This window comes from Melanostigma gelatinosum, assembly GCF_949748355.1.
Source record: "Melanostigma gelatinosum genome assembly, chromosome: 12".
Lineage (NCBI taxonomy): Eukaryota > Metazoa > Chordata > Actinopteri > Perciformes > Zoarcidae > Melanostigma > Melanostigma gelatinosum.
This window is the reverse complement of record NC_136645.1, coordinates 7,191,918-7,203,703: the sequence shown is the minus strand read 5'-3', so window position 1 is coordinate 7,203,703 and position 11,786 is coordinate 7,191,918. Positions and strand designations below refer to the sequence as shown.

At 40.8% G+C, this 11,786-nt stretch overlaps 1 protein-coding gene across 3 annotated transcripts; it reads right to left on the bottom strand.

The window, feature by feature from the left end:
• Positions 1 to 929: 929 nt before the first annotated feature.
• Positions 930 to 11,437, bottom strand: ifngr1l (interferon gamma receptor 1-like). Of its 3 annotated transcripts, none has more exons than XM_079280846.1 (7): positions 11,221 to 11,437; positions 5,526 to 5,652; positions 4,903 to 5,087; positions 3,921 to 4,099; positions 3,519 to 3,681; positions 2,884 to 3,002; positions 930 to 2,736 (listed from the first exon to the last, which is right to left on the bottom strand). In XM_079280846.1, the coding sequence occupies exons 1-7, from the start codon at positions 11,285 to 11,287 to the stop codon at positions 2,380 to 2,382; spliced, it is 1,197 nt and encodes a 398-aa protein (XP_079136972.1). In that variant the 5' UTR covers positions 11,288 to 11,437; the 3' UTR covers positions 930 to 2,379. The 3 variants fall into 3 exon arrangements, with proteins under 3 accessions (XP_079136972.1, XP_079136973.1, XP_079136974.1); XM_079280847.1 differs by having other exon boundaries at positions 2,887 to 3,002; XM_079280848.1 differs by lacking the exon at positions 11,221 to 11,437 and adding an exon at positions 6,385 to 6,450.
• Between the last annotated feature and the right edge of the window lie 349 nt (positions 11,438 to 11,786).

The following is an 11,786-nucleotide window of genomic DNA, read 5'->3' as shown; positions in this document are numbered from 1 at the left end:
TCTGTTACTGGAAACTAAATAGGTCTCCCTACTCCCACACACACAGGCAGCAAAGAGGAAGGAAACATCCCAGACAGACATCTACACAAACACACAAAAGAGGTCTTCCTCGTCACTCAAATGACTGGTTTCAGAAGAAGGAACAACGTGGTTGCCCAAATGTCATGAAACGTCATGGTGTCATGTGTGCTTCTTCCTTTACATCGTAACGTGACAGCATCTGATGCAGTGATTTACATAGTGACAGTAGTAACTCAAGCTGCAATTCGGCTGATTCACTGAACTGAAATACCAACTTCCCTTCCTGACGGGTCTGCATTTCACATACAGGAATCTGGTGATGACAACATAAGATTGAAGACATAGATGTAAAACACCAGCTGTGGAAGAAGTATTCAGAGTAAAAGTAGGAACACCACTCTGTAGAAGTCATCCAATTAAAAACGTATTTCCGTAAAAGGTATTATCAGCTCGAGTTACTTCAAAGCGAAAGTATATATTGTGCAGCCTAATGGTTCCTGTCAGTGATTCACTTTACGACACTGGATTAATATTGCTGCTGCATTAAAGTGAATGTTGCATTTGCTTGCTGTTTACGGTGGGGATTATTTTAACTCCTTTATATACACTGTGAGGTAGTTTAATCGACAGCAATATATCATATTCTATAAGATCATGTTGGTAGCGTCACGGTCATCTCTAAAAAGTCAACTTAGAAAAATAGACCTGTTTTTAAGTTTGTGACAATACATTTTCCAGCTGATCAAAGAGGGTTTTTAAATATGCTTTAAAAATAAAAATACTTTATTTAGCTTTAGATGTAGGAGAACGTTCAACACATAAAGGAACACTTGATGCTTCAGTTTATCAGATATATTCACATTCAAAATCCCTCAATTTGGAGACACAAACAGAAAAGGGCTAAGAAATACCGTCATCTTGTTTTTTATTGAAAATATGTAACGCTAGAAAAAAGGACAGAAGACAAACAGATAAAAACAGTAGTTTGCAGACAGAAAGGGAAAGATGATGTGGACAGATGCAGAGAGATCAGATAGATACTGAGAAAGGATAATAAACAGCTCGGGAACTAAATTAGAGAATCAAGTGCTTGAGTTTAATTCGCTGGCCGTTTATCCAAATCCATCAACACATTCCAACATCACTACGGATGGAAATCAAATCAGTCCTTTCCAAATTAGTGGACCGTAAAATGTACAAATAAAAGCACCAATTCCCCGTTTCATTGCCTGTATCACTTAAAATGTGTCGTGGGTTCACGTCCTGCCAGACTCTGTATTCATGTATTCAGCAGTGCGTACAAACAGATCGACCCGTTAACTTTAACATCTGTATGTTTTAAGTTACCAAAAACAAAAAGTTACATATAAAACATGAAGTGACTCAAAAACTGACTGTAAAGCACGGACACAAGGCACAACACAGTCTACCAGATTGTGTAATGTAACGTACAACATCATACAACTGGTGCAAGATCGCAGCTCATTTCATGAGCAACGTATCTGCAGTCCTCAAACTGCTTCAATGGATTTAAAGGCTGAGTGACACATAAAACACATTTTCCATAAGTGATTGAGGAATTTATTAATTTCTCCTCCTCCTGATCTACCAGCAGGAAAAGGAGGCGTAAATAGGAAGCTCTGTATTTGTTAAGCCACACTCACCGTCAACGACACCCGGTCCAAATATTACATTTTACGAAGAAAAAGGTCACATAAAGAAGTTAAAGATGCTCCAACTTCCGGTTCACTGCGACTTTAAGGTGCTACCAGCCTAACGACAAACAAAAGGATTCGATTCGTGTAGAAAACGCACAAGTGCAAATAAGCAAAAATGAACTTCTCAGTATTCCACAGAGATTACAGTATTGTATCGTCGTGCCTGTGTGCATGCATCACAGGCAAATAGATGATAATGCGTGATTAACAGATGTTCATGGAACAGTATGTAAATGTTATCCCTGGTTAGTATTTCAGTATGGCTTACAGGAGATGCAGCACAGTGAAGTCCCTTTGAGTCATCGTGTGGGATTCTGTGCGTGATAAAGCTAATTTAATCAATCACGATAATATAAAAGTGCTTATTCAGCTACTAGCAGTGTTAGGAATGATTGCTTTTCAGGAACATATTTCACAAAGGCTGCTTTGTTGTGCTGCGTTGAAAGAATCATGTAAATAGAAAGAAAAATATAACTGATGTGAAGGTGTCTCTTATTCTGCTTTAAGGTGGCTTTGAGACGATTTGTCAAGGGAACGACACGAACCAAGCCACCGGACATTTGTAACCAAGACTGCAAGTTGCTGTTCAGTCATATTTGACCCAACGTCGAGCGCTCAATGAGCCACAATGTTCAGAGGTTCAGCCACGGTAACCCTCCGTCACTTCATCTGGTGCCAACGTATCCAACACCGGGCGTTTCTCGTAACCAGTGGAGACCTCACTGGGGCACAGCGCCTCATCTTCTTCCAGGTCGTTGCCTTTCATGTACCCAGGTTCCTCATTCGTCCCTACCCCCACGTCATCACACGCGCCTTCATCCTCGGTGAACACCCTGAGCGGCAGACGGAGCTCGGGCTCAGTACAGGGGAGAGCACAAGTTGTAAGTTCTTTCTCCTCTGCTAGTAGAGGCGTGGGTGAGGCAGGCCCCACTTCTGGCACAATGAACGTCTCGTGAACCGCTTCCGAGATCACCCGGATCAGTTTCGTCGGTAACGTCTTTGAGACACAAAGAGGAATTGTTAGATGTGGGTTGAACTTTTAAAACCTGTTCCTTCAGCAGGGTTAAATTCTCTTAGCATATTCAAACCGAATAATTTCCATTTAAATGATCAAATAGAAGCAGAGTTGGGAGGATGAACATACCACGGACGGTGGTAAAGAACTAGTCGGCGTGGTCTGTTTTTGGTACACCATGTAGAAGACAAAACCAAACACAAGAAAGGCTGCCAACACGCTGCCACCGACGATGAGGGGGATGTGATCTAGATGGAACAGATGTCAAATATTAACAGAAGGACTCTAAGCCACAAACACACACAGTCTAGCAAAAGAGACCAGTGGTAGCTCTGACTCACAGTGGTTACTTTAACAAGATAACAGCATGAACAAGTGTGTTAAAGGACTGCGAGTTAAACCGACCAATGACGAGGCTCGATAAGGGCTGTAGAATAAAAAGGGTCCGGCTGCTGCTGTTTGTGAACCACTGGTCTAACTAACATCTTCACTTTGAGTCTGAGATCACACTTTCAAAGTAAGACATAAAAGCATGACTGTTGTGTATCATGCCAAAGTTAAGAGGAAAAAAAAGTAATTCAACTAGAATTGAGTTTACATCCATGTCTGTGACCACAAACATCTGATGAGTTCTTCCTCAAGTCCAGGTGGACGTTTGTGCCAAATTTCAATGCAGGCATTTCTCAGATATCGCATTTTTGAATAAGTACCAGACTGACATGCAAATGGACGTGTGGTCACGATGGATAAAAATGTTACTCAACAGCTCGGTGCTTCTTCCGGTGGCAGGACGCAGTACTCTTGTGTGGCTTGAACTAATATCATCTCCAGCTCTCCATTCATCTTCAGACAGTGCTTCTTCTGTGCAGCATCCACTGAAATCTGCTCCTCACACACACTCGTGTCACAGTAAAACGTGTGCTCCGTCTGCACAAACAACAAACAGAGACCTTTTCAAGAAAACCACAGAGTGACACAGAGAAGTCATTTGTACATATAAAACGACGTCAACAGACGCATTTTGTGCTTCTTCCCCTGCTAAACCATCATTGTTTGATCAGTAATCATTACATGAGGAAACAGACAGGCCTTCAGCTCATTTTCTCATGTCTCATCAATGTCATGCCAGACTTTAGAAGGTGTAGAAGATGTTTGTGCAGCCTCACCTGGTTGATGATCACAACATCGTAACGAAATACAGAGAGCTGTCTTTTGTTCCTCCTTGTTTTTGTATTTGGACTGCCTGGCAAATTTTGGAGGTACACCAGCGAGGGATGTGTGAAGTGGAACAGGACAGTGGCATCGTGTTGGGAGGTGACGTTAACTGATGGGAAGTCCACATTACCTGGAAACAAGAACATGGCTTAATCGTAATCTCAATTTCAAGTCAACAAGAACAAAAAAAGAAGGAGAAAATGTCCTTTTTTACAACCTTTGTGGTCATTTGAGTACACATTTCAGAGTTTACGTGGTGCACCTGAATGCACCATGAAGTCCCCGGTGGTTCCTACACGCTTTACCGTATTCAACCGTGTTGAGATTGTAACTGTGGCGGTACCAAGGAGTGCATCCATTCCTCCACCACCTTCTCCCTCACACGTCAGTGTCTAGTCTGTGTATGACATGCCTGGTGGCAGCCAATCAGAAAGCCCGTTACATCCCATGTGGCTAATTTACGAGAGCGTTATCTCGTTTTACCATCACAAGGCCCAAAGCGTCACGGAATGGCTAAATGCAGAGGCTAAAAGGAGAAGCTAGGTGACCAATAGCCAGCCGGTCACGTAAAGCAGGGAAACACACCTGAGAATGGGAAGGGAAGTTAGAAGCTGCATTTTTTATTCAATTTGTCAATCCAGTTTTTTATTACCGTTTTTTAAACTGCAATACATTTTTTATTTCATTATTTTTTTATGAATTAATTAATGTATCTTTAAATGATGTTTAAATTATGTTTAACTGACTGTTTTATTTTTTGTATATCCTGTTTTAATATGAATTATTTTTATAGCTGAAGCTTGTCAGGAATTTTTACCATATTTTTCTGTTTTCAGGAGCCGCATTAGTGTCTGAACTCATTAATTCAGGTTCATCGTTCTAAAAAGTTAAATATTCATGGTGAGCTCAGTGAACGCGGACACCAATACTCACATGTCTTCGATACTTGAGAGTCCTTGAAATAGCTGAAAGTGATTCCATCAGAAGGAGCAAAATCAGACTCATTCTGTCCAATCACGGCAGTCACGTCAAGAAGGTATTCACTCTTTGGATCAGAGAGAGAGGACACGTCTAATTGTAGTGGAGCTGTCTGGTCCACCCAAATCTCCTGAGGAAAACTGGGGAAACAAAATAAAACAAGAGTGACATTGTCAAGAGAAAATAATGAGCAAATAACTGAAATAACTTACTATAATCATCACATAATGTCTTCAGACGTTTTAAACACTTTTAAAATAGTTGTCAGCCTGCTGTACATGCATGTAAACAGTCAATAAATGCTTAATAACACAATGTTAATTGTTGGGTGCTAAAAGTAAATATTTTTTACATGAACATAATCAAACTTGTGGTAAGCTATACTGTAAGGATATCTTGCATTTAATTAAGGACAAGTGTGTCGCATTTAGTGATATCCGATAGCTACGGTGTTTGATTTGTCCTTTCTGGGCCACCGTAGCAACATGGTGGCGCAACAGGGCTCATTCAACAAGTCTTAGTTCGAACAGGCAGACTGACTTTCAGCAGGTAATGTGCACAAAGGAAAACACACTCACCCTTTTTTGGCTCCTATTGAGCCAATGCTGACTTTGAATCGTAGCCCTGGCGAGAGCTGCTCGTAACTCCACCTCAGGACGTTGTGCATATTGTGGCAGTCCAGGGTCACGTTGGTCGGCGGCGCCACTGTGGAAACAGGGACACGACACGTCAGACTGCAGACATCACAAGGCATTCAGATTTCACACTGGACGTCTTCAAAACACCACAACAAGACATGGAAATTAATATCACAACTCTGAACTTTAAATGAGTGGAAACAGAGAATCCCCCTCTTTACAGAAACACTTTTATGAACATTAAAGTCCCTTACAGACGCTCAGCTTAACCCTGCTGCTACCCTTCTTCTCCATTCGGCTGTCAAATTCGGGGAGGCTTTGTATTGCTTAAAACATCCCACTAGAGGGCGCTGCATGCCAACTGCTACATGATACAATCGTGGTGAACCTCTTTTATGGGTCTATGTTTTTACACACACACACACACACACACACACACACACACACACACACACACACACACACACACACACACACACACACACACACACACACACACACACACACACACACACACACACACAGCATGAGTTTAAGAGAATATTAATAGTCAACGTATATTTCTTTAAACTTGGTGGTAGAACTACAACTTCACTCAATGTACTGACTTTTTAAAATTGAATCTACAAGAAACTTTGCGCTACGTCTCTTCGGACATCGAGGAACCCAGAAAAAGGACATTTCCCAACAGCACGTACATACTTCCTCAAATTTAAAACAGCAGAGTGCAAAGAAGACAGACAGTGTTTTCCCCTTTACCCCCTTGTTAACTGGCCTTCACTTCAGGGCCGTGACTTACGGTTCAATGTCAATTCAGCAGGTTACACGGAGACCAAATGATTTCATTAGCAGTGCTGATCAGCTCTGGAAACAAGTTGTATTTATATCCCGTGCATGTTTACACAAGCCTGACGATGTACCTCATGTTACAGGAAGCAGCCATGCCTCGTAGCGTTGCACAATTACTGTTAACACACACACACAAATGAAGATTGAGGTAAAAAATAAAGTGGTGTTTAGGATTTTTAATTTCTGAAGACTGACTCTGGCCTGGTGTTGCATTTTAAAGTTCAATAAAAAAAGACAACGGCTTCAATCAAGCTTTTTGGACAAGTTCCTGAACACACCTTCAAAAACCTGTATTCTCTTAATCTGTGAGATAACAGAGGTGACACGCCCTCTGTTATCTCACAGATTAAGAGAATAAAAGAGCACATTTCAGTTTCAATTCCTCTGAACTCACATTTACGTGCATGCACGTGATCACATACACCCATGCAATGACAGAGCGGCTTCAGAAGCAAAGTGAAACGTGAGAGGAGTGAAAGAGAAATCACAGATGAAGGAATGTGTGCTGTAAAAGAAGCGTTAACCGCAGCCGTCACGTTGGTCGCTGAGGGCGTCCACCACAAGGTAGCGTGAGACCCACACAAACGAAAACCACACCAGTTCACAATTTCAACTTCCGTTTTACCGTCTTGCAGTTTGAAAGCTTTAAATCCCATCTGAGAAAGAATGTATGAATACTAGAGAATATATTTCCTGGTTTAATGATTTACAGATATACACACACAATCCCATTGCAAACTGCACAGAATAAAGCACAACTTTAAGTGTAGAACAATATTCAAAATGGCAGTTTTCACAGCTCCCTTACAGTTTGAAATCAACTAATTACAAAAAGGTCAGAATGTCAATTTTGGGAATGAGGTCAACCCCCCCAGCTGAGGAAAAGTAGAAAGTATTTACGAAACACTGAGCATGTTTAGAAGTGTGTAGAAGTGAAGCAGATCAGTCACGAGGACAGAAAACAGAAGCAGCAGCAGCAGACACGGCTGACAGATGTATGCACGCAAAGCAAAAACCTCTTTTCGAAGCAGGAAGAGAGAGAAAAACGCTATCAGATGTGAGAAAGGAGGTCACTGGTGATGGAGGAAGTCCAACAATGTGCAATGAAACACGAGCAAAAAACAAAGAAAAGATTGTGTGCAAAATAAACGAGCATTCAAGTACAATACCTTTCCAGTACTTCTTGATATTAATAATAATTTGAATATGTCCTTTTTTTTTTAATTCATGCTTCGTGTATTTGTTATTGTTGTCTTTATATCGCTGGCTGATTTTGCATCTAATTGGGAGTTTTGTTGAGAAAATGCCAGTAAAGCTCTCTTAAAGCTTAAAGTCAGAATGAGAATCCAGTTCAACCACAGCAAACACACACCGGCGTCAGAAGTGCAGAAGAAAGTAGAGGAGGTGGACAGAGCACCAGAGACACAGACACAGAGATATAATCGCGTCAAGGAAACGTTAAAACGTCACTGACAACGCGCAAACATGCATCAGTTATTTACACCACGGCTACATTTTAACACATCACTTGACGATAGAGATCTACACAACCCACGTGGCTTCCTGCCGTGTCTCATTAAACCAGTGAGCCGAGGATAGTTTTCACTGCAGACGTGTGGAAAAGCACAAGTGTGACTACTGACATCAATAATGGCTGCATTCCATTTCGGTGTATAACTACCAGACTGGTTGGGCTGATGATGGCACTGCACTGTATATAGAGATTCAGAAAGCAACACCACCACTGCTCAGATTTGAATGCAGTGGTAAGTAAGCAGGCAAGTGTTGACATGTTTAGGCGGCCTTGTGAGGTATTCATACTCATCTTGTTGTATGCAAATAATAACAGACTTTATAGCCAACGTACTGTATGTCAGCAGCAGTCCCCTGGTTGGTTGGTGTGAAGGATATGGTATTTTCCAATAAAAACTCCACACTTATTTTGTTGTTATGTTGTTTTTATGTATGTTTTTCATGTAACAGATGAAGCCCAAAGTTCTCTAAGACAGATACAATTGTAATTTGAATCAGGAACTCAGTAATCAAAGAGTCAGAGCACCGACAAGATTATGAGCCTACCCAGACATCTGATGGGAGCGGTCAGTTTTTTAAATTTATTTATATATATAGATTTTAGAAATCGGTCAACTTCACGATTATTTTCCCGATTAATCTTTGGTCTAGAAATGCAAAAAACAAAAACAAAAAAGTCCATCACCAACGTATAGATGTTTGATGCCGAGCCTTAACAACGAAGGTTTCGGTCAGGCTGATGAACTGATAACGTCTCAACATGTCGTGAGCTCTTTGTTCATTGTCCACGCTTTCCTGTCAACGGTCCCGACAACAAGCACTGTGGTGACATCTTGAGACGTGACTCTTTAAGGGAGAATCTATTCTAAGGTATGAATGAAAGGAAACTCAAGGGCAAAATGTACGCTCTCTTGGAAAGTCCCACTCAGGGCGACACAAGTCGTGCTATTGTACAAGGTGACTCATCCCGATTGTCTCATAATACACGTACATATCCACACACACACACACACACACACAACGAACCAATATCCAACTGAAAATAACGCATAAGTGAGGGATAAGTCACAGCGAGCTGTATTGATATGAACCCCGACAGAGTGAGCAGGACCCCGATTCGAAGAATAAAAACGATGCATTTGAATACTAATTTGGAAGTTTTTTTGGCAAAGCTGTAGGAGAGCTCTCCTAAGATCTCACCTTAATTAACAGGTAACATTCACACTGTAAATGGCATATTCGTAAATTTGTATTCATTTTGTAATAATATTTTTGCATAACCATGGTGAGTTATTTGGCTATGCACATGCAATACACATTATATAGTGGCGCTTTGTTCTGCATTTCTAATTTCACGACTGTTTAATAAATCCTACATGATAATAGAAAATGCAGGTTGGTGTAGGAGACGTAATAAATCACTCTCACGTCCCACTTTGAGGTCGGAGTTTGTTTAGTCACATGTTAGTGTGATTCAAAACAGGCCCACATAAATCAAGAATGTGTCAACATCAGGGGGGACAAACAGCACTTCAAAGCAGGTCAAATGATTTCAATGCTTTCTGAGTGGCTACTTTTTAAATGATTTAAATTCCCCTCGCATTTTAATAGTGCAGCGGCCACTTGTGTGACCGCTGCGATGGTAAACCGGAACCGGAACCGTTTGTCACACTGTTAGTGCTGGTGCTGCACTGGGACAGTACGTGATTTAGACAAGACAAACGTACAGAGACAGATGTACGTTTGTAGAAACATACATGACAGAATGGGTCAACACATTCATGTTCTATTAAATCAGTGTTGCCGATTTTTTTTGTCATTAATTCCTGTGTTATTAATAGGGCTGCAAGTAATAGTTATTTACATTTATTAATCAGACATAGACAAGCAGAAAATACTGACAACTGAGAAGCTGGAACAAGGGAGTGTTTGGATAGTTTTGTTTGAAGATTAACTTTACCGCCTAACAAAAAGTTATTGTTTAAAAAGATGACAAGCTTCATGGAAGTCAAGAACAAGAAGCTCAAACTAACTTTATGCAGTCAGGATGCATTAGCGTTTGTATTTAGAGCCGTTTGCTGCTGATAGCATCACCAAAAATGCATTTAAGCATCAAGTGCGTCGCAGCAATTCCCTCGGACTGCAGAGGATCGATGCACGTCTGCTTAATGCCTCTTTAAATGGCGTTTGGTGAAGTTCCAGAAAGGGTCATAAGCGTTTTCCCCCCCCTCATCTCTCTCAGCAATGACCATAATTAGATGCATTAGTAGCTACACTATAGCCTGTGCACAACATCGAATGTGAGAGGATAGAGCTAATGTCAGGTCAGAGGGGAGAATGAATAATGTAATGAGCATCTTCCTGGTTGCAGCTAAATCCATGTGACACTTCGACCTCGACCGCCCAAGTTTCAAATCCTGTTTCTAGACTTCAGCATTTTGTCCCACGGTCATTTTTAGAGACTTTTCTGACGAATGAAGCAAAATGCCAAAGATTAAAGACCTGTACACCATCTCATCTATTTCTAATAAGATATGAACATCCACACGTGTACCGCGGTACACAATATTCCAGTTAATATCGATGTCTAAAGGAAACATGCATGTATGTTTGGCTTCTGCAGGATTTGACTCCTGCATTTGGTTCTCGATACGGAAATCAACAACTTTGCAGAAATGCATTTCACAAACAAAGTGTCTTGGGTAATACTGAAACGTACAAAGAGGAAATAAAGAAAACCCCAAAGACACGAACGCTGCAGTTTGTCAATCAGCCATATTTGAACTGAAAGGAATCCACCCAATGTTTACACGAGTATGACAGTTAATTTATGATTGAGTAGCATGTTGAAACGTTACACAGTATATTTAAGTATGCTCAGTCATACTGTACAGTTGATGTGGACAACTTCAGCCAGGTGCAGCTTCACAATGCCAGTCTTTCCGGTAGTAAAAGGTTGCCAACGGCATAATAAAATACATTATTTTAACCATAAAATGCCTTGTTTACACAGAAGAATGATCGCGTGTGTTGTTTACAGGAGTGGAGACCAGCGGTCCGTCCTCATCTCACCTCATAACCTCCTCATAATAAACTATCATGGCATGAACCACAGATTCACTTTGAATCGACATTTCTTAAATGATGTGACACATTCGGGTTAATTCGGCTGCACAGAGGTGCTGAACCAGACTAATGTTCGGATGTTAACACCCTAAAGTCAGCTCATGCGCTAGTAACGTAGTTAACTTACTGTAGGCCAACGCAGCGTGTGACCACACGAGAGAGAGGAAAACGGAACGAAATGTAACAAAATCCATATTTAACAGGCGATTCGATGCTCGTTGTCTTCTTTCCTCAAAGTGAGCATGAACTGGAGACACTACGTAATCTAATGGTTCATTGGGAAGCTGTAGAGAAACAACAGCAGCAGGCTGTTGTTGCGCTTCTCCCACATTCACCAGCTTCACGTCCGCTGATCCAATAGCGGATGTGACGTTCACTGCCCTTCCAAACCTCGTAATTCAACCCTTCCAAATACAAACTATGCCAATTTTGATTGTTGCTTGATTTGAGAAATGAATCGGCATAAAGATGATTTATAACAGCACAAATAAAGAGACAAATACACACAATTCATGTTGTATTTGTTTGTTATTATTTTTTGCTTTCAGTTTTGTGTTGCAAGTCATGACCTCAAATAGTGTTTAAACATATTGATACGCTTATTATTAAATAAATCTCAAATTTATATCTCTATCCGTGAAATACAACCTAAGAGAGTAAAACGACTTAATTATGAAGAAGAAAGAACTCCTC

What these genes read in the sequence shown, in the direction of transcription:
- ifngr1l (XM_079280846.1), bottom strand. Translation starts at nt 11,287, where the DNA reads ATGGATTTTGTTACATTTCGTTCCGTTTTCCTCTCTCTCGTGTGGTCA. An exon ending in ACACGCTGCGTTGGCCTACA is followed by an intron (nt 5,653 to 11,220) that starts GTAAGTTAACTA and finishes CTGTTTCCACAG; the next exon opens with TGGCGCCGCCGACCAACGTG. An exon ending in ATGTTGTGATCATCAACCAG is followed by an intron (nt 3,682 to 3,920) that starts GTGAGGCTGCAC and finishes TTGTTTGTGCAG; the next exon opens with ACGGAGCACACGTTTTACTG.